At 39.2% G+C, this 22982-nt stretch overlaps 2 protein-coding genes across 2 annotated transcripts in view; one reads left to right on the forward strand and one right to left on the reverse strand.

Annotated features, from left to right (window-relative positions):
* Window positions 1-14510, forward strand: part of Patronin (calmodulin-regulated spectrin-associated protein patronin) — a 43827-nt gene extending 29317 nt beyond the window's left edge. The window contains exons 8-26 of the mRNA XM_013323293.1: window positions 418-585; window positions 854-1099; window positions 1260-1586; window positions 1934-2053; window positions 2400-2593; window positions 4549-4608; window positions 5102-5175; window positions 5374-5665; window positions 5906-6127; window positions 6224-7138; window positions 7240-7476; window positions 7568-7766; window positions 8008-8082; window positions 8263-8352; window positions 9485-9592; window positions 11132-11323; window positions 12263-12545; window positions 12754-12931; window positions 12962-14510. Coding sequence (XP_013178747.1) covers window positions 418-585; window positions 854-1099; window positions 1260-1586; window positions 1934-2053; window positions 2400-2593; window positions 4549-4608; window positions 5102-5175; window positions 5374-5665; window positions 5906-6127; window positions 6224-7138; window positions 7240-7476; window positions 7568-7766; window positions 8008-8082; window positions 8263-8352; window positions 9485-9592; window positions 11132-11323; window positions 12263-12545; window positions 12754-12898 — 3947 coding nt within the window. The 3' untranslated portion in view covers window positions 12899-12931; window positions 12962-14510. The remainder of the gene's footprint in view (window positions 1-417; window positions 586-853; window positions 1100-1259; window positions 1587-1933; window positions 2054-2399; window positions 2594-4548; window positions 4609-5101; window positions 5176-5373; window positions 5666-5905; window positions 6128-6223; window positions 7139-7239; window positions 7477-7567; window positions 7767-8007; window positions 8083-8262; window positions 8353-9484; window positions 9593-11131; window positions 11324-12262; window positions 12546-12753; window positions 12932-12961) is intronic.
* Window positions 14511-14905: 395 nt separating this feature from the next.
* LOC106125882 (zinc finger protein 300) lies at window positions 14906-22915 on the reverse strand. Its single transcript, XM_013323290.1, has 18 exons — window positions 22746-22915; window positions 22284-22382; window positions 22079-22178; window positions 21514-21752; window positions 20949-21141; window positions 20466-20701; window positions 19996-20224; window positions 19711-19838; window positions 19335-19478; window positions 18964-19119; window positions 18638-18782; window positions 18248-18458; window positions 17892-18045; window positions 17504-17719; window positions 16969-17070; window positions 16741-16830; window positions 16481-16540; window positions 14906-16156 (listed from the first exon to the last, which is right to left on the reverse strand). The coding sequence occupies exons 1-18, from the start codon at window positions 22878-22880 to the stop codon at window positions 16058-16060; spliced, it is 2736 nt and encodes a 911-aa protein (XP_013178744.1). The 5' UTR covers window positions 22881-22915; the 3' UTR covers window positions 14906-16057.
* Window positions 22916-22982: the final 67 nt, after the last annotated feature.

Consider the following 22982-nt stretch of genomic DNA (forward strand, 5'->3'; position numbering starts at 1 on the left):
TACTCATTGATCAATAGAGTAGTCTCATTGAGATATTGAACCTTATTCAGCTGTCGCTAGAGTTGAGTTTACAGTGCCGCGGAACATGCTTAGCGCACGTTTTTATACAATTGATTTTTTCAATACACTATCGAAGTTGGTATCGTATCAAGCATTTTGCTAGTTAAAGTGTTTTTTAAAGAAGTATACACGCTTCAGTTGCTCCAAAATTACATTTATCATTAATAAAGCGTATTTAATTATCGTTAAAGTGACTTCATTTATATTCGCTGCAATTTGAACACTGCTATTGTAAGAAAACAATAGACCAGAGTATCAACTCTAAATGCAACAAAATTCATATGAAAAATATCGTCTATCAATTTAGCAATTTACAATTTTAAACCTTATCTTAACTGAATACGATTGTATTTGCAGTGTCTCGGTCGCCGTCAGCGAGCGGTGTGCGGGGCCGCGCGGCGGGCAGGTCCGCGTGCTCGACGCCCGAGCGGCGCAGCATGAGCCCGCAGCGCGAGGAATTCGTTGTACACAGGGGTCGCGCCATCACCACGCTGTCAGCGCTCGTACGACGCGAAGAGGAAAACGGTAATTAGCAATAAACTATGCATCTAGACGTCGTAGATCGGGTCGTCAAGGAAAATATCTCCAGTTTATCATTATAAATTTTCACTAATAGACACTACTTAACTTCTAATGCGGCAGTAGATATTTTTTCTAGAAAATGATACAATTTACATCACATATATTTATTTAACTATTATATGATTTTAGGTTCTTTAATAGTTTGAATTGAAAAGTTAAAACACGTAAAATCAACATAAAAGTATAATGTTTTATTTTGTATTGTACACAGCGTACAGCCAGTTCTCTAGTGTGGGCGTGGCGGCGGGCCGGCCGTCGTCCCGCGGGCCGCGCGAGTCGTTCGCGGGGCGGCGCTCGCGGCGCTCCTCCATCTCAGACGACAGTCAGCTCACTGTGGAGAACTTCGGTGGATCTCAGGACCGCCTGCACTTCGCCGGACGTAACCCGGAGAAGGAGCTCGCCACTGTCGCCTCTGTCGCCGCCATGACGCACCAGCGCAAGATATCCGCGCCCGCCGGTAACATGACAATATTATTGTCACATATATCAGCTGATTATATTTGAAATAATACAAAATTAATTACACATTTGAAGCAAGCATATTTTTTATAGCCACAGCGTTAGATTTCTTTATAATTACTTGTTTTATTTACATTGTTTTTTTATATCCATTTCAGGACCTATAGATTACAATCCTCCGCTCCGGTCATCTAGACAGGACATCCGAGGCTCCATACAGTTCTTCCACGAGGACTATCAGAATGGTCAAGAGGAGCGGAATAAGATGGAGCGGCAGCACTCCCAGCCGCAGACCACAGAGCAGTATTACCCTATGAGAAGACAACTCAGTAATGACACGATAAATCTTAATCAAACCCACGGCATGAGTTACAAAGGAGGAGGGGACGGGTACTACCTCAATGATAGGGATTCCACAGACGGAGATGGATCGAAAACGAGCTTTGCAGACCTCAACAAGATCAGGAGCAATGGTGATCAGCAAGGTTTGTGTGATCTATGTGGTGATGGTTAAATGGTTTTGATGATAACATATTTCTTAAGAGTTATTTAATGGTGATTTTAATATAAACTTCACAGAGTCTCCATTAAAACCAAAGATGATTGAAATCCGGTTCGATAACAGATAACTGTTTTTGCTTTGAAATCTATTTCATAATATTTATCAACAATTATTGTAATATTTCTGTTTGTTCACGCTTCATAAATGTGCTTTGCGCTTTTAACAGTGACCACATATTCCCGTAAGACAATCTACTAATATCTTCAATCAACTCACCCACTAACGTTCTTGTTCTCCAATGGTGATTAACCCTTGGGTTGTGGTCACCAGGGCTGGTGAAGATGAAGAGCGAGGGTGAGCCGGAGCGACGCAAGATTACCACGTTCTCGACGCCGCCGCCCAACACCACCACTTGGCAGCAGCACTTTATGCAGCAGGAACACCAGCCCAGTCAGTTCTTACTTGTGTCTATGTCATTTGGTGTATTTTATGTTGGTTACGGGAAAATAAGACATTTTTGTTCTTTAATGTAATATTATGTTCTTGTACAATGTTTGTGAATGTTGGGTAATCAAAAACGCTTTATTGGACCTCATTGGTATGCTGACCACATGCTCCATTTTCTTATCTTTATTTGACTAAGAAAAACTCTTGATGTGATATATATTTGTTATCATTCCCGCGTAATATAGTAAAAAAACAGGTATACGTCATTCAGGATTTTCTGTCTTTCTTTGAAAAAGAGAAGACGAAATATCGCAGTTACGTTTTTAATATGTATTTGTGTACATTTCAGATGGTGATGAGGTACTGGACGAGGCGACATCGCCGAGCGGCGGGCAGGCGATGGCGGCGCAGCTGAACAACATCCGGCTGAAGCTGGAGGAGAAGCGGCGCCGCATCGAGCAGGAGAAGCGGCGCATGGAGGTCGCCGTCACACGCCGCAGTCAGCAGCTCGGACAGCAGGCCTTCCTGCAGGCCGTCACCAGGGTACGTACACGTGCACTGACACGTACACGTACACGAACACGTACACGAACACGCACACCGACACATATATACACACACATACGCGCGAAAAACACATACGTAAATACTCACCAACACGTGCATACAGGTGTATCGACGTACACGCACTCAAACACATACCAATGTATGTAAACTTACACGTACACACACTTGAACAAACGTACACGTACTCATACATAGACAACAACGTGTACACCTATGTATGCACTCGGTACAATATAATATATTAGCGTAATCACGAACTTCGACACTATTTTACGGTGAACACAAAAACAATACAGTTTTTATGAACTTTGATCGTAAAACATTATACAAGGATGGGTTGTGTGTGTCGTAGTTAGAAAGTTGTATTTTGTCGAAAAGGTTTACAGGGCACAAGTTTTTCTTTGTGGTATTGTGTTGTAATAAATTTACTTTTTGGTCTTTATTTTGTTATTGTTTTATGTATTTGTGTTTATGTTTTTTGGTTTTAGGTTTTGTGCATTTGTATTACAGTAAAACACGAATTATTTAGTTTGATTTAAATTATATTCAGTAGTTTTATAATACATTTGCACTTAATTTTTCTTATTTTAATCTAATTTTAATTTAAATAAATATGTTATATAACCTATGTTTACACTTTAACAAATTATACACTAAAATGAACCCCAATTTTATAAAATAATTTTGATTAATTTCTAAAATTTTAAATATTTTTTATAAAATTGGTATAATTGTAACTAACTTTCACACTAACATATTTGTCGCAAAACGTAAAATATATTTTTTTTCTATTCAATAGGATGCATTTTTGCAATACCAGTTGGCCTCTTTGGTGAGTGGCCGGGACAGGATATTTCGTCCTATTTTATTTGCCACATAGCTCTTTACAGATTTGTTTTTTTTTTACGTAAAATTTGAATTAATATCGACCAAAGTCGCTTACACAGCTTTCATCAAAGTAGAATACAAATTCAATTAATTTTGAAGTGAGCATATTTAGTTGAATTATTTCGACGTCATCGCAATATCATATGATTTGTTAAATAAGCATTTGCGGAATATAAAAATATTATGCTTAATTTATGTAGGTATCGACACACTATTGCAGCAATTTATAAGGTAGCTTAAACATTCCGAGTTACATTTATTACCATGTAATAGGCGTTTAGTAACTCATTTCATTGTCATATTAAGATTAAAAATTAAAAAAAATCATTAAATGTAATTATTTTTCACATTAAAAATTTATTTGAAATTTTTAGCATGAATTAGTTATAAATTTTCTTGGAGATTTCATCTTTTTTTTAAATATTTGTATTATAAAATCAATTTTTATTTTTACTTTTAATCCGTTAAAGATAAAAAAAACGCTAATAGATAGCTGTGTATTTTTTTCGTCTTTTTTTAATTATTATATAATACGTAATTACTACATTATAACACTCATAGCAACATTGCAATTGAATACATTACGTAATTTTCACTCGCGACATGTAGAATCACTCGCGGCACTACGTTACAAGCTTGAGCGGTTATTAATTATTAATTTATTTACTATCGACTTATATAAGTAAAAGCACATACAATCATTGCTATGATAAATATTGCTGTACAATACTGCTTCTGACAAATAGCTGGCAACAATACAAAAGTAAGACAACAATAAAATGCTTAATATAAGTTAGTATTTTTTTTATTCGTATGTTTGATACTGACTAAAAGTAAAATAAAAAAACATAAGTAAAAGTATTAATAACCGCTCATATGTACGATAACGACACACTGGTACATATTACACTAATAGCATGTTTTGCGCGGCACACGTACGCTGCGTGCGCGCACAGAGCACGGTGCGCGGGTGGCTGAGTGCGTGCGCGTGCGCTCCGTACGCGTCATGTTTGTTACGGTGGAGGTGCACGGGCGTGTTGCAGGGCAAGGGAGCGCGCACGCCCGCAGACGATGACGCCAAGGACGACCACCACAACACACAGGTAACATACCTGACCCTTCTTGTCCTCACCACTTGTCATCTCTTTCAATCTCTATGACTAAATAGAGACAACGATATGTCTTGACAAGTGTCACGCCAATTTAGTTCTTATTGTGCTACAAATAAACGTGCATTTGTTGTATGTGATAAATGAATTTCAACAGTTATGTACAATCTGCAGTCAGCATGTAACGTATTTTTTGTTTATTCCAAATTATATCAAATAACGATGTATGTGCATGTTGTGATTAAAATGCATGTTTGAATATGTTAATAATTTTGTTTTGTGTTCATGTTTATTTGTTATATTTCGTTTTATTTAATGTGTATTCGTTTATAACAGCCAAAGCCATACAATCCGTCATAATTTACATCGTATTATTAAAATTTATTCATATGCAATTTGATTTATGTAAAATCGAATCGCCACTATGCTAAATGTTCTGTACAAATTATCAACACAGCAAATTATCATATGAATAATTTATTTCCAGGACATGGTTGTGGAACCCCCCGGTCAGTCAGCTGAGAATGTGGCCCTGGAGCAGTACCAGCAGTCAATAGCCAAGTAAGATACAATTTTACCAATCGAATATAACGGAGGAGTTTGTTTTTAATTAATAATAATTACAAAACATCGTAACGTCGATAATATTGGTGAGGCAGGAGTATAACTATTGTTTTAGTCCTTTTAAATTCTATTGTTACATAGTTCCATTATATTTGTGTACAAATAGTCGCCACAATAAATATCTAACCATTGCAGAATGAACTCTAGCCTGCAGGATATACAGAGCGATATCGCCCGGCTGGCCAGTCAGCAGAGCCAGTTGCAGCAGCAGCAGCAACAACAGCACCAGCAGCAGCAACAGCAGCAGCTGCAGCAGCAACAGCAGCAGTTGCAACAACAGCAACAACAGCAGCTGCAGCAGCAGCAGCAACACCTGCAGCAACAGCTGCAGCTTCACCAGCAGCAAGCTAAGCAGTTGTTCCAGCAGTCGCAGCCGTCGCCTCAGTCGCCGTTCCAGCAACAGTTCCAACAAAACATTCCACAATTGGTAATCATATGTAAATTTATAAATTTGTAGTCTTGCTTCGACCTCAGGCAAACCTAAAGCACTAATATCTAACTACGGTAAGTGCATTACGCTTTTTATTACGAGAAATAATGAAATGATTTTGACCAAATCCTGGCAATAATTGTAACTTAAAAAAAAGTCATAATAAAAATGCAATAAACACAACTACGACATATATATTTGCATGGCATTCTATTGCACTTATAATTTGAATTACAGCACAGTCAGTTCAGCTCGGCGCACAACGTGTCGCGCGCCACGCCCACGCCCGGCTTCGGCTCCACCCCGCACATAGCGCGCGACCTCTACGCCTTCGAGCCTGACGACCCGCCGCAGTTCTACCTGCACGACTCCCCCGCACAGCCGCCGCGCCGCACCTGGGCTCAGCACGCGCAGCATGCGCACGCGCACCACGAGAACACGGAGCTGCGCGGCTGGCAGGTATTCCGACCACACCACACACCACACAGATACTCATCTTACTCCACGCTCCTGTGTGCACTATATTGCTTACAATGTTACAATTAAAAATTCCAGCTCCATCAACAGCAGCAACAGCAGCAGCAGCACCACCAGCAGCAGCAGCAGTACCCGCCGCAAGAGGTGTCGCAGCGCACGTGGCGGTCGCCCTCCCCACAGCCGCCGCCCGAGCGCACCTGGCACCCGCAGGGCTTCGTGCTGCACGACCGCACCAACCAGCCGTTCCCCGTACATTACAACAACGACCGGTACCAGAACGGCACCGAGAACATTCGAGAAACGCAAAACCATTTAAGCTACACTGTGATAAACCCCAGCCACTACGTGTCCCAGTCGCCCCCGCCGGCCCCCAGTCCGCAGCGGCGCTCCAACACCCCACAGCGGCAGGGCTCCCTGCCCGAGGTCTCCCGCAGGCCCGAGCCCGTCAGCCTGCAGCAGCTGCAGGCACCAGCCCCCGTGCCCGTGCAGCCGCCCGACGACATGGAGCCCCAGAACATATCCTTCATCGGCAACGCGGAGGATGACGCGCTGCGCCAGGGGATAAACAGGCTGAACATATCGTCGGGCACGAGGACCTACCGCATACCGTCCCCCACGCGACCCTCGCTCAACAGGAACTCCTTCCAGCACTTAGAGCAGGAGGAGAGCGAACAGAACGAGAAGGGATTCTACATATCGTTCGACAACGAGCAGCCGAAGCGACCGAAGCCGCCGCTGCGGGCGAAGCGGGGCTCGCCGCGCAAGGAGCGCTCCGCCGCCGAGCTGAGCCCCGAGCGCAGCCCCGAGGACACGTGGGACGAGCGCGAAGAGTTTGCCCCTCCCCCGGTCACGGCCCCGGCGCCGGCGCACAGGAAGCAGGGCGCGGCTAGCGACGTTTCGCAGCGAATGGAAACGCCGCCTAGAGAGCGCCCGCAGCGCACCGCCAATGCCGAGCCCGCCGCGTTACTCATCGGCGAGCTCAACCCCGACCCCGTGCGTATATACAGTATAAACTTTGCAGACACTTTAAACCGTTGATAGTGAAATGTTCCACAACGCAAATAACATCTTGTTATATTTTTTTTGTTTATTAGAACTCAGCGGAGGAGATGGAGCGCAAAAAGGAGCGCATTATGCTGCTGTCGCTGCAGCGGCGGCAGCGCGCGGACGAGGCGCGCGCACGTGCCGAGGCGGCGGCGGCAGCGCGGAGAGCGCGCGAGGAGGCCGTGCAGGAGCAGAAGCTTGCGCGCAAGGAGGAGCAGGCGCGCCGTCGCGAGGCCATCCTGCAGCAGTACAAGCTCAAGAAGGCCATCGAGGAGGCCGAGCGGGAAGTACGTCTCGATGTTTTTGTGAGCTTGAATATGTTCAATGGAACAATTTAGCTCGATTATTAATACTCGTTTCCACTGTTCTAAATTCTAGGGTAAAGTGCTAGACAAGAGCGAGTTCATGGATACGCTGAAGGGCGGGCACACGCCGGCGGGCGGAGGCGGCGGGGGTGCGACGCGGCTGCGCGGCAAGGCGGCGCGAGCACGTCCCAAGACTATACACGTGGACTCCGGCGCGCTGCACGCCGCTGAGGGCATGCTCGCCAAGCAGCCCTCCGCCACCAACCTCTCGGGTATGCCGTATACCTCGCTCTGTATATAATACTGCACCAGATGTCGTTAAGTATAACTGCCGACATTAAGAAGTAACAAAATCTATGTATTTCCAATTACGGGCAATAATATTTACTATACTAGTTTTTATTGTTGTTTTGGGTATGTCATGAAATAACAAATTGTTCACCTATATTAAACAATCCCTCGCCCCTCCCTCTATGTGCGCATGCGTGTGCGTTACGTGTGCGGTGCGTGCAGCGGGCGGCACGATGAGACGCGACTACTACCGCGGCTCACAGGACAGTCTCGCGGAGCGCGCCGGACTCTACAGAGGTAACCAATACTGCTACAATATGTAAATATAACCTACATCAGTAATACCAATATAATTGCAGATCTTGTTTCAATAAGAAAAGTATGACTAACTGTGAAATTCGACTGATATTATGTGTTTAAAATATTTGTTAGTAATTGTTATTTATAATTCTGAACGTAAGTAAAAATAATTTCCAGAGTCTCCAGTTGAAGATCGTGGCGGAGTCTCCCCGGGGAGTGCGTCTAGCGGCGCCCTGGGCCGGCGGGGCTCCTGCAAAACCTCGCGAGGTCAGTCTTCTTACATTGATTTAACAATCCTCTGGCCCTATGCAACCCTTGTACTTAGACTATGTACTTGCAGCTCTCTCAATAAGGACAATCAGATCGGTATTATTTTATACATAAATATTTAAAAATATAAATCAAAACTCACAAATCTCAGTGAAATTAAACATTTTTAAACTAGATGGCGTTATTTTTAATTATTGTAAATTGCTGTTTTTCTTATTGTGATTATCCCATTTTTTTGAAATCTGTTTCGAATATAATTTGTAACAGATTGTACAGAGCTGGAAGTATTCGTCCTACAGTACATGCAAAATTAACACAGTGTTTGCTTGCCTACCTACCCCCTTTTTTATACTCTAAACAATAGCAATTTATATTTTAAAAAAATATAACTTTTATATTTGAATGGTCTTGAAAATTGCTATTGAAATAGAGAATATTGTCAACTAAGAGATTTGATTTATTAAAATTTTAAATTTTTTTATTTTTCTGAAACAAGTTTCTTAGTTAGTGTGTTACTTTGAAATATTTTGAACTCAAACTTGAACGAATTTGGTTATTTTTATAATTATTCATAAGATATTTAATAACTTTTGGGTTGAAAATATTTATGATTTTATAAAAAAGTTTCTTAGTGTTAGAGATGTTACTCGTAATTTCACGTGTGTTTGATGTGAGGTCGCACAGTGCGGACACACGGCTCGATATCTCGCAGATATAGATCGCTTCTTTCATTTTATTTGTAGACGCTTCGGTTGTATTTATTATTTTGAATTGGTTTATAATATTTGTATTTCAGCTACGCATAGTTGGTATACAAACACTCCGAAAAAAATACGCTTTTATACCTATTTTATTTGGCCATATATTTATGTAGTTTGCAACTTCAACTAAAATATAGATTCGGATGGTTTATTTTCTTAGCTTTATCCAAATATTGGAATTGCCTCGCCCCTAGACCTTCCGCGCATTCGGTTCCCGTATTGCAGTTGGAATGAGAATGAGAGAATGCCTTATGGATTGTATTGCGGCATAGAGTTAATTTTGTTTGCGACTCCGATGTACCGGAGCATTTGGTACTGGATGCGACGCCTGCATGCGACTGCGCTCACATTTATAGAAAACATTTCAGAGCGAGTCAATGACGAGGCTCAGTCGGCACGTGGAAGGTCTAAATATTCCACTTACCAGAATAACTTTAAGGCGGGGAGGAAATCTAGCTCTCTTATGAACTTGTGCGGTAAGACAGTTTGTATGACACAGTACGGCTTCTCTCACGCCGCGCCGGCCACAGCCGCGCGCTGCTCGGCCTCTCGCCTTGCTGCGTTGGGTTCTCATTATGTTGCTGCGCTCGCAGGGGACCTTCCTATTTACTTAAAAATCACTTCTCAAATTATATTCTTCTTATCAAAAGAAAGTGTAAAAGTGACACTTGAATAAGTGACAAAAATCTTAAGAAATATTCAAGTACTGTATTTTACATTAATTATTTAAATAATATCATTTTAAATGTCTATTTCTGAGTACAGAGTTAAAATAGAGAAGATCTTCTAAGGGCGAACTTTCTTGTCTTGTGCACATCTGGTTATTTTGGGTTACAGGCAATTTTGTTATCTATATGGTTGCGGTATATTATGTAAAAGGTTATGTTATATGCATGTATCTATATGTTTATCTTTGGTGTTGGTGTGGCATCGTTACACGATTATAAAATACGTATACGCGTTTATAAATTACACAAGTATTTGCACATGTAGTACGAAATATCCTTTACGAACTTAATTTTAAACTATTTTTATTGTTAAAGAATTTTATTAAGTACAGTCAAAAATCTTTATGCATTATGTAGGTAAATTAATATGTTTTTTTTTATCTTTCTTTAGAAATCTGTATATTCACAATTTTTGTACTATAGTTTAGTTTATTAATATTTTATATTACGTACATTCGTCGACAACTATAATATTTTATTGTAAAGGATATTTATTTTATTTTATATATAATTAATAAATATTGATAATGTAGCATTAATGTTAGTTTAAAATTAAAACGAAATTGTTCTGCTGTTTCGTGTATACTGTGGCAATAAGTTGACAGCTTGTTATATTCAGTTCGCCATTTTGAATTTATTTTGCGTTACCCGCTAAGTAGTCGCTTCGCCCGACTAGAAAATTATAATTTCAGTTAATAAATATTGTATTTAATTGTTGATTTCGATTGTTTTTAATTGAATAAGGAAAAATATTTTGTTTTTTAAAGAAAAGAAGATTTTTTGGTTTAAAATACTGTTCACAATCGTAGGAATTAAATGTAGATTAAATATATTTTATGAATAACTTGTAAATATATAATTTTCTTTTACTAATTCTAACTTTATGCTAGTCTCTGGTATAATCTTATTATTTAAAAAATATACAATATTAACTGGGTACACGTTATGTTATTAATATGCATAATTTTCTATTACAAATGTATTAAACATAGTGATAAAAATTTATAAAACTGTTAAGGAAGGCAAATAATCTCGTAAATATATCATTAATTTAAAAGAGAAAAGATTAAGAGAGTTGTCTATTATAGAAAGAATTTTTATTAATAACCATAACAATCTTTAGGCCATTTAAAGTGGACTGGTGATGGGCGAAATTTATTTACAATAGCAACTCTACAAGATGATTATTGAATAGCATAGACAATGATAGGCATGGAGGAGATAATGATTGATGATGAGGAGAGAGAGTAGGTGTAGGCCGGTTAGATAACGTGGGAGGTTTCCCAGACTCGGGGCTGGGGCGCGCGACGCCGCCGCGCCGGGCCGCGTCCCCCGCGCTGCGGGCGCGAGGCGCGGGCTCGCCGGCGTCAGGTCCGGGCTCGCTGCCCGCGCCGCCCACAGCCATCGGCCGCCGCCGCGCGCCGCCTGATGACGCTTCCGACGTCTCCTCCACGCACTCCTCCATCATGGACTACTCGGGTAAGTTTGTTACATGGTGAGTTTACCCTGGAACGGAATTCAACGTCATATCGACTCTCTTGAAATGTAACTAGTTTTTAGCTATCTAGTTAGCGTGTAGAGGTAATATTGTTGTGTACTATGTCTTGTTGAATGTAAAAACATTAGTAGGATTTGTACTGAGCTAGACCGAAATTTGTTTTACGTTTCCCAACAAAAAGACGAGGTACCTTTTAAGATTCGTTATTCAATATTATGCAAATAGAACATAAATGATATATATACACTTTATTTACTAAACGACTATAATGAAAATCACTCCTTAAGTAAACGTGCACAATAAATATAATTAATGCTGCTCCTACTTATTTTGTTTAAGATCTTTTTGTGCATTTTGTTCTAGAAGCATCCAATCGGGAACGGCGTAAAGGTTCTTTGAATTTCTTAGTTTATAACGTAGGTCATCACGACACGCGCACGTTACGCGCACGCGCACGTCACGTGACCGCAACGATGTCATGCCAACCACCACGGACTAGATGTATATTATAAGGCATGGTTTTGTGATTGTCAGCTAACCAGTTTGCGTTTGACTACGGCTTACGACATCCGCTTGCTCACAGATACTTTTGTTTTTATTTGTTAACACATCGCAATATCATCATCATGCGATCATACCTGTCAGTACATCAATGTGTAGAAATAAGTCATTTTAGTGTTTAAAATTAAAGTAAATTTGCAGATCATATTAGCAGGCACCGTTGTCATTGCGTCAAATCACTTTTCAGTAGATACTTATATATTTAGCTGATACACAGAGATTTGAAAAGCACTCGAAATTTAAATTGCAACAATACAAAATATATTCTGAATAAATCACAACAAAGTTTTGTAGATAAACTATCACTGGTATAGTTATAAAAACATAGTACAAGAGGTAAGTATTGGCGATGTGCGCAGGTCCGAAGCTGTACAAGCAGCCGACGACGAAGTCAAACCGCGGCATAATGCTGAACGCGGTGGAGTACTGCGTGTTCCCGGGCGCGGTGAACGCGGAGGCCAAGCGGCGCGTGCTGGAGGAGGTGGCGCGCTCCGAGAGCAAGCACTTCCTCGTGCTGTTCCGCGACGCCGGCTGCCAGTTCCGCGCGCTCTACTCCTACTGCCCCGACACCGAGCTCGTCGCCAAGCTCTACGGCACCGGTCCCAAGCACGTCAACGACAGGATGTTCGACAAGTTCTTCAAGTTAGTAGCCTCATTGAATCACTCTTAATGTAGTTTAAATTTAAAATCACACCAATAGGGGGTGCTCCTGTCGAGTTCGAGGTAACAATAGGAATTCGATACGAGTTAATGAAGAACATTTACCAGGCCTACTTATAGCAGTTAATATTCACGCATGGTAACGTTCAGAGGATTGCGCATGAAACTTACTATATAATTGTTTTTACAGATACAATTCCGGCAGCAAGTGCTTCTCGCAGGTGCACACGAAGCACCTGACGGTGACAATCGACGCGTTCACGATACACAACTCGCTGTGGCAGGGCAAGAAGGTGCAGCTGCCCAGCAAGAAGGACATGGCGCTCGTCATCTAGGCCGCTCCGTCCACGCCGCCCCGCGCCCCGCGCCACGCGCCCCACGCGCCCCGCGCCCCGCGCACACACACACACACACACACGCTTTACGAGACAAACGCTTTTATTAATAAAGTTATCTAGTCGCCGGCGGCACTCGAGTCTTCAGTCCTCGGCTAACGCTTCGTAGGGCAACACTGCCAGGGGCCGGTATCGGTGACGCGTCTCCTGGGAAGGGACCCGCGTTTGTATCGATCCGCTCTCCCCACTGGCGTTTATGGTTCTGGATAATGGTTATAAATGTTTATATGTATGGATGGAATGTTAGGAATTGTGTGAGAATGTATGTTGTGATGTGGATAGCTTCACATGTGCGCGCGGCGGCCGAGCTGCGCGCAGGAGCACCTCACAGCTGATTGCATTTTAAACGAAATAAATATTTACGTTGTATACAAATTAAATCTTATAATATTGTATACTTGACAGAATTACTAATTTTAGTTTATATTTTTAATGAAGCCTAGCGATTGAACTGTAGCTATCTCAAGTTGATAGTTTGATTTCTAGCTGAGGCTAAATATCTGTATTATTTCAAAGAATCACAATACTTTTAGGTTTTGCGTCCCGGTGAGAAAGACCTTTACTTTCGGTCATAAACTGGAACTGGTTAGGTGGAAAATGTATAGTGATTGTTATTAGTCTTCCCCGTTTGGGAAAAGCGAGATAGTTCATTTTAAACTGTTTACGCGAACATTTGACATTATCTTTATTGAATTTGTGTTGTGATTGTTTAGGGGCATTTCTGTCTGTTTTCTTAAGTCTACGATCTCTTTATCGTCACACAGCCGTTTATTTTAGAATCTAAGCGAAGTTGATTGTTAAATTTTTATTTTTACCATGTTAGGTATATCGCTTCGCGCTCTAAGCTCATTTATTTCTTAAATCATGGCCTAAGTCCATATAGATTAAGAAATATCGTGTCTCAAAAGTCAAATTATTTTAAATTTTATTTCCTCAGGTTGTATTTTATTACTGTTTATATTTTCTTTTTTTCATAATTGTTTTAATAAATCAGACATTAAAGCATTGTATGCATAAGAAAAGACATTATTGTGAATATAATAAATTGTCATCGAGGGATTGTTAGGGCAAGTGAGAGGTGGGAGTGTTTGCCATACGCGCCGCGTGCGAGGGGGAGGGGGGCGCTGCGGGCGGCCGTTCCGTCGCCCTTTAGTTAAACTTATCCCGTTAAGTAACAACTTCACAAACTAATCGTGCTTACTTGTTATAATATTTAACTCGTTAGTGATAATTTCGATTGACTGGAGCTGATTGTAGCAATTGCGTATATTTTTGTGTTAGAAACATTCATTTAACGTAACTCGATTCCCATTTTTTACTGCTTGTATAGCTAAAATAAGACGAGGCACATTTTACTTGGTAATTGTCCTGCCTTACTCTGTACATAATTGTTTTTGTATACAGCTATTTATTAAAAGAATGTTAAACGGAAATTGATGAATGTCATTTCATTGTTCAATGATCGCTCATCAATGTACTATCGATAGTGTACGCTATGCAAATATATTGTATTCATAAAAAGCATAACGAAATAATATTGAATTTCATATTATTACTGCCTTTTATTTTCTTTCATCGAATTTATCAATTAAAGCTCGGTTTACGTTATCTCAAATCAGCAACCGAAATGCACTGTGCTGGATTACAATCACTGGACTGGAATTGAACGTAGCGTTAAGCGTAAATTAAAACATATACAAATAGAAACAATAGTAATTCTACAATAAGTTGAGTGTTTGTGGGGAGGTAGAGATGCTGCGTCATTTACTTGGTACACGTGTTATTTCAAAACGAGGTAGAGTTTTAATAAAAACAAATCATCCTTTTTAAAATCATATAATTTAATCTTTTGTAAGTATGCATTAAAACATACATTAGCCATTGATTTCAATTAAAAACAGCAATTATTGTAATTAAATAAAATGAGTCGTTCCTTTAGTCATAATTAAAATCAGCACTAAAATAATCACAATATACGGCAAAACATATTTTTAAATGTCTAAATTATTCCTTATATATATATGGGTTCAAATGGTAACTATTGCATATCTCTTGTATTAATTAATTTAATATTATGACATTTTTATATAATTATGCTCAGTATTATAAAAAAACAAATTAGCATATTTTTAAAACATTAATAGTAAAGACATCACTGAGATATAACAAATTACATAAAATATCTATTTTAAGATTGATTAATAATCACTTATCAGTAATCAAAGCGAATACAATCTCACAAAAACAATTATATTTTAGGACATTTTTAATTAGTTGTAGGATATTGTGTTTTGGTTTACTGGATAATATTTTTTTTACTTCGGTTAAAAAAAAAGTTAAAAGAATTCCATGTCTTTTAAAAGTTATTAGATTTGTTTGCTATTTAGTATGAAGTTATACAGAATTGTAATTACTTGCACAAGGCTTAATCATTTTTTATGTTGACAATTATAAATATTCTAAGGCTGCGGACACATCATTTAAAACGAGCGGCGGCGGGAGCGGGGCGATGCAAACCAAAGTATAGGAAAACACGGGATAGCACTTTTGTTTACATCGCCCCGCTACTCGCTAATTTTGTGTTCGCGACCTTAAATTCAACATTGACACTTAAAAAAAACAAACAAAATATATACAAACCTAGCTAACTATTATCTTAATATATCTAAATGCTTTACACATACACATTGCAGATGCGTTATCACGAATCATTAAATAATCATATCTTTTTTATACATAAATGATAAATGTTTGCGGCTGTATGTAAAAGTTTTGAGCAAATAATACCAAAATGGTAACATGGAATGTCGGCTTCAAAACAATATCTTTTGTATTAAATTTTCGATACATCACTAATGACTAGTTTACTTAATTTTAATATAAAAATAGTGACTTAGTGTAGCAGGTTTATGATATTCGAGTAACAATACGTTTGAAAACTGCAATTTTGAAGAATTGAAATAATAGAGATAAAAAAATTACGGCAAGAGCAGCCTTTATACTTGAACTGTAAATATAATGTAAGATATTGTTTTGACAGCGACTATTATTTATAAAAGTAAAATTTTAAATCAAATAGAGATATAAAAGTGGTAGTGTCTACACGAGCGTGTAGTAGTGCGGGAGGTTGGGCGCGCCCTTGTCTACACTCTTCTGCAGGTTCAGCTGGTGCACCACCGTCTCCGGACCCAGCAGCTCCTATATAAAGATCATATATTATTACTTGTTAGTTAATATAGTTAATAAGAGGAAACAGAATAACTGCTGCATTCGAGCACCGAAAAATGGTTCCTAAGGAGGCTTCTTAGTATAATTTCTCATAATAAATCTTCACTGAGAGACATTACAGCGAGTCTAAATGCGAGAGTTATAAAGGAAAATACTAGAGCCTCCATGATTAACTTTTACTGCTATACGATAACTGTATTAAAATCGATAATAACTAAATAACTGGAGATGGAGGTTATTTATAATTTTAGCATTATCGGCTGGTATATTGAAAAGAAAGTTAATCATACAAACCTCTTCGTCGTCGAAACCATTGATCTCTACGGGTATAGTTTGTCCGTCCTGCGTAACAACCTGTAACAGTTCAATAAATATACATTAAATAATGATAAATACTTCCAATTGTTCAGGGTATAGAGTATATTCAAACATCTTGGCTGCTCGGAACATCATCCGAGTCCGAGAGCGGAGGGTACACCGAACTTTGGGCTGGCAAGATATTTGAAGACTTATATCCAATACCTGGTTAATATAATCAATCGATAAAAGGTTACCTGCAAAGACTTGCCGTCTGCGGAGGTGATAGCGAGGCGCGTGCCGTCCTGCATCGTGAAGTGCAGCTGATTGCCGTGCTCGTCCGTCACCTGACATACACAACATATGTACTACCAAATATATCATACATTAAAAACATTTTTTCTTCCTCTCCCTTAAGCAGTCCCTTAGCGATGTTTTTTTATAGTAAATCTACATTATATAACAGATATAAGTCTAGTACTGACGGGTAAATGTTCCCTGTGATCGTTTTCGATGTCGTGCTGTAGGTCCAAGGATTGCGACAGCTCATCTTGCGCACCCAGCAGCGACGACTCCGAGTACAGTTCCTGAACATGAACACAATAATTACAGAATATGATTTCGACAGACGAACGACATTCGGCTAAGTTATTAACTATAGCTATTACTAAGTACTTTGTCTTGATGATTTAAATTATAATGGACGGTTATAATTACAGATTAGGTTTATTGCAAACATCTTTCTTATGTTGATGACGAGAAAAGTCGCATTATGGTTGTGTTGACTTCCACATTTGTCTCGTGCGCCTACTTCTGTGCCTCAGCCAGAGTCAGTCAAGTGAAGCGACAGTGTACCAGGATAACGATGCTTAGTTAGTCTATTGTGGTATCGAGACAAAGTATATATTTCTAAACCACCTATGGAAAGATAGGACGTAGCAATTTTCTTTTACTTTGCCTCAGTTTATTTATCTCATGATAATTGACAAAGTTCACATTCAATCGATGATCATACGTTACCTCTGGTAAATGTAACGAAGTGGAGGGCTCGTCGACATCGTACGCGATGTACACGACACCGTCGCTATCGTCCCCCAGCTCGGCGTCCAGCTGCACACCCAGCTCTGCCTCCAGTCCCGCGTCCAGTTCATCGTCCAACTCCGTCTGGACGCCAACTCCCGCAGACATCGGCTCGCTCTCAGATACCAGCAGACTTATTTGCTTCGATGTCTGTATCTGTAAATAATACGACACGTATACTTTAGCTCTAAACTTAATGGCTAAACACAGTTCGACAATTATTTTTCATGCAATAACTCAAATGATTTTGTGGAATAGAATAAAAAAAAGAACTCTCAGAGTTAGGGTAAAGATATAAATATCACGATACATTCATTTTGTATCGTACCGGTTGCTTTTCCGACGCGGAGGCGATCTTGCGCAAGAGACGCTGTGAGGGGCGCTGCAGAGGGCGCTCTGTAGGCACGCGGCCGCACGCCGGGCACCGCGACACCCCACCGGCCTCGCGCACTCCGCCGCTCACAAGACCGCGCGACGGCATCCTAAACAAACACAATGACTAATTAATCACTAAATTAAGGTCGCATATCTACTGCGCAGTGCGCGTCGCCCTTTACGTCCACCTAAACCAAAAAAATTGTATATTGCGCATCCTCTCCTCTGAAGTTTTGAGCCGCAGAATTGAGTGCTATCTCTTAAAAAATGGTAAAGGAGTGTTTAGATAAGCTGAGCGCGTAGTGGTACCTGTAGGAGCAGTGCGTGCACTGTGCGGTGCGGTCGCGGTCTGGTGCGTGCCGGCGCAGATGCAGGCGATGCTGCGAGGAGGTGGTGAAGCGGCGTGAGCACAGCGCGCACTGGTACGGCTTCTCGCCCGTGTGAATGCGCTCGTGCTCCGACAGGTTGCCCTTCTGGCTGAAGCTCTTGCCGCATACGCCGCACTCGTACGGCTTCACACCTAACAATATACAGCTGACCATATATTTCAAATATCGTGACATTTATATTTATTTAAATATAATGAGAAGGATGACAAAATGTTGTAAGAATGTTTCGGCAGTGGAACCCCACGTTAAATTACAACTGCTATGAGAGTGACATAAATCGACCGATTTGGTGATGTACACAGCGACGTACCGGTGTGCCAGCGCATGTGCAGCGTGAGGCTCGTCCTGTGAGAGAACTTCTGCTTGCAGATCTCACAAGAGAATTTCTTGATGCCCGAATGCAGCATCTGATGGTTCGCGAGATTCGCCTTCGTTTTGAACGATGCATTGCACAACTGCAAAAAGGGGGACAGTCATTAATAAAATAAAAAAAAAACTAAGACTGATTTCCATGTGTAACCGTCGAACAAACAAATCATATCAGTGTAGTTTAGAAATTGTATCGTCCAGTAGGTTTTTATGTTAGAGATCTAGGGTTCAGGTTTGCTAGTGGACTTTGGGACGGGGTTGTCTGACCTTGCACCTGAAGGGTCTGAGCTGTGAGTGCACGAGCTGATGCCGTTGCAGCAGCTGCTTGTGCCTGAAGTGTTTGCCGCAGGTTCCACACACGTAGCGCTGCTCCGCGTGCGCCGCCTGCTTGTGGTACACCACTGAGGATGGGTGGCTCAACACCTACAACCACAAAATAACGTAACAATGAATTTAACATAACTTACACTATATTTCAAACTTTCAGTTAGCTATAGTACTTGTACCAGTAATAATAATAACATAGCTTTATAGACAGATGCGTCAATTATTTAATTAGGAAAAATATGCGTTACTTGAACTGTTCCTGTTCAAAAAACTGCGTCAAATAGCTATATGATATGAGGTTATGTACGTACCTTCCCACAGAGGTCGCAGGCGTAGCCCTTGCCGGCGGGCTTGTGGCGGCGGTGTGAGATGCGGTGCAGAGACAGTGAGCGCGGGTAGCCGAACGCCGCGCCGCACTCCCCGCACTTGTACGGCTTCTCACCCTGATGTACCGCCTGTACAAACATATCAACTGTTAAATAATGCTTTTTTTACTTCTTTAAGTGTGTAAGTAGTAATGGCTTTAACTAATTGCACAAAATAATTAAGCAGACACTCCGCGGATGGTGCGGGGGACGAAAGTTAGTAAGAGATATTTTTTAGTGAATTTATTCACGTTTTTATAATATTTTATTTAAATGACTTAATAAAGTAAGAACAAAGTAATCAATAATGATGTGTCTTCACCTTGTTATGCATCGACTTTGCCTGCCTACTACTGAACTCCTTGTTGCAATGGTTGCATTTCAATTTGGTCTTCACTTCCCCTACTGGAACATCCCCCTCTGTGTTGTCTGCTACTTTGCCACTTTCCTCTGTAAATTTTAAAATCGTAAAATAAAATTATTTTATTTAAATCAGATGTACATTAAATGATTTTAACCATCAAAATTTATTTCTTTTAACATACATTAAACTCAAATGATATTTTTTACATTTCGCTACTAAGACTGAAAATTAGTGAGAACTCACCATTTTCTTCAGTTTCTTCAACTTTAATGATATCCTCATTGTCTGTCTTCTTTGTTTCTTCACTAGTGACCACTGTGATTGTATTCAAATCTGGTAACACTTCAGGACCTGTCGTCGTTGTTGTTGTATCACCTGATACAATACTGTCTATGTTGACTACGGTCACTGTGTCAGTCTCAGGTTGTTCTTCACCAACTTTTTCCGGTGTCTTTTCATTTTTACCACATTTCTAAAAATAAAATATACATTTTATAAATTGTACCATGTATGTAGTTTAATGCAATCAACTACAATTAGAAAAATATCTTTAGAACCGAAAGTTTCTAATGTCAAAACATTTGTTACCCCATTTTTTTTCAGAGATAAAATAAAAAGCAAAAATATGTATTTGTATAAATGCATGGGTAAGAAACTGGAAACTTCCAATTCAAGTTCAAAATAATATAAATGCAGTGTTTAATATAACTTACCAAATGTTTCTTCTCACTAGATTTAGTAACATCTTTGCACTGCACTATATTCTGTCCAACATGCTTGGTCTCCGTCTGGTGGTCGCAAAAGCGCAGTCGTGTGGTAAAGGTCTCAGAGCACTGCGTACATTGATAGAGCACAGGGCCGTGCTGAGCGATGTGTGACATATAGCGACCGTTGCTGGAGAACATCATACCACAGATCATACATTGTTCACGTGTCTGTCGATGACGACCTGAAAATATAGGTGTTAATAGTTTTTACTTTAATTATGAATGTGGAGAAGTATATCGATAATATATTGTAGTGATAGTATATTGACTATGACTATGGATAGGCCTAACAAGATTTAGTGAAGAAAGAAAGACAGGAAAGTAAAATGTCCTCTCTCAGTACATCTCCTTCAATATATAGAAAAAAATAACCTTATGTATTGAATTTATTAACAATATCAGTTATGTTGTATTAATTAATAAACTTACCTTTGGGGCGCCCTCTGCCCTTTCCTTTCAACACAACAACTAACTCTCCAGACTGTTCCAAGTGTCCTATCACTTGTGGTTCCTTAGTCTCTGGTGCTGTGGGTGATTGTTCTACACTAACTTTCTTTTCATTATCACTGTCTTCACCATCAGTCATCCCTTCTTCTTTAAATATCCTCTCCAATTCTTTGCCCTATAAATTAAATATTTATAATGTTACTAGTTGTTGTTGGTATTAAAAAAAAACCCTAGTAGCCTATGTGTTCTTGCAGGCTAAGTTCTGTGCAAATTTCATCAAAATCCATTATGCCACTCAGGAGATACCTTGTAACAAACAACAATCCATCCATCTTAACATTTGCATTTATAATTAGTAAGATCTACCAAATATACGATATGTGTATTTTATGATATAATCAAAAATATGGAGCTATATACCCCATTTTGTAGAATAAATAGGTCATAGTAACAAAAACCTATTACTTGTATCTCAGCTCACATTCCAGGCCTTGCAGATGTATATCTACCAAATGCTGCTATTGTTGCATGATTATCAGTATTTTACCTGAACCACTTCCTTGAATCTTGTAGGTGTCTTCCTTCTTCTTTTGCCTGCTGTTCCATCACTTTCACTGCCCTCATTTTTGGACTTCTCTTGCTCCTTGAGAGCATCTTTCTCTGCCAACTCTTCAGGGCTCTTTTGTGTTTTAGGAGGCCGGCCCCTTTTTCTTTTAGGCTTATCTAATCCTGCTACTTGAAGTGATATAGGATGCTCTAACTGGTACACTCCATTACCAGTGTTTACTGTAAATTAATTGTGAATATTGCATAATACTAAACATAACAAATTACCTTAATATATTATATATTTTAAAATGTTACTTAATTAACTTTATAAAAGTTACTGTTTATACGAATCGCAACAATTTAATAAAAAAAATTAAGGTTGTTTCTTGAATTTCTATTACAGTTGGACAATATCCTAATATTAAAATTAAACTTAAAAGCGATCTTCTTTTCTATAACATTTTACAATTATTTTAACTTTCTGAAGAGAAGAATTATATATTTAAGGGAGCCAGTTTTTTAGTAGTTTAGCTTTAAGTTATTTGACATTTAAGTCTACTTACTTTCATAAATTATTTTTTCAGTTATAATTTCAGGTTCATTTGAGGAAGTATAGGACTTCTTATATTCTTTCTCTCTTTGGTAAAGTTCTCTTATAACTTTCTGCAAACAAAGTCAACTTTAAAAATACACACTTTCAGATATGTGTCTATAAATATTTCTGAAAATATGTCATATAAAATATAAGAACAAGTATAAAAGTTTTACCTGGCCATTTATTATCAAATTCAGAAATTCTACAGAGGCCTCCAGCTGTATTGTACATCCAGGGCAAATCGTCCGAGGTAAATGGCCATCATCTGAAACCTATTACGCATGAAAATAATTAATGATGCATGTATCAATTTAAACGTAAAAAATAATAGTAAATAGTAAACAAATTGTGTCAAATCAAATTTAGCGGATGTGGCGAGAATGTATACAATGACATTTTATTCCTCTCTTTAAACAAATTCTCCTGTTTTTGTCTAAATTAGAATATTACGTTTTAAAATAGAAATAAATTCGAAAATATAAAATTGTAGCTTACCAATTTACTACTCTTTAGTAAGAAAATAAGAAGAAATAGATTATAATAAAGGTATGAAAATGTTAACTTCAAGTGTAAAGGCAGCCATCTTTAGAAATTCAAAGTCAACACAATTACAAATTAATTAAAGTGCTACTTACCTTAATGGGTAAATAGGTGTTAATAATTTCACTAAGATTTTGGCCATTTTCTTCATTTGAATATAAAAGATTTCCATTATCATTTTCTTCCCCGCACAATCTACAAACTGTGGAATTGTACAGGAACACTTCCATTTTTCTTGGGTGACATATCGCGCCATCTATGTCCGTAAAAAGATGTAAAATCTTTGCAGTGTCCTTTTCAAACGTATATAGGTACAGAATAGTTTCTAAGCA

The sequence above is a fragment of the Papilio xuthus genome, unplaced genomic scaffold (genome assembly GCF_000836235.2).
Source record: "Papilio xuthus unplaced genomic scaffold, Pxut_1.1 DF825752.1, whole genome shotgun sequence".
In the NCBI taxonomy this organism is placed as follows: Eukaryota; Metazoa; Arthropoda; class Insecta; order Lepidoptera; family Papilionidae; genus Papilio; species Papilio xuthus.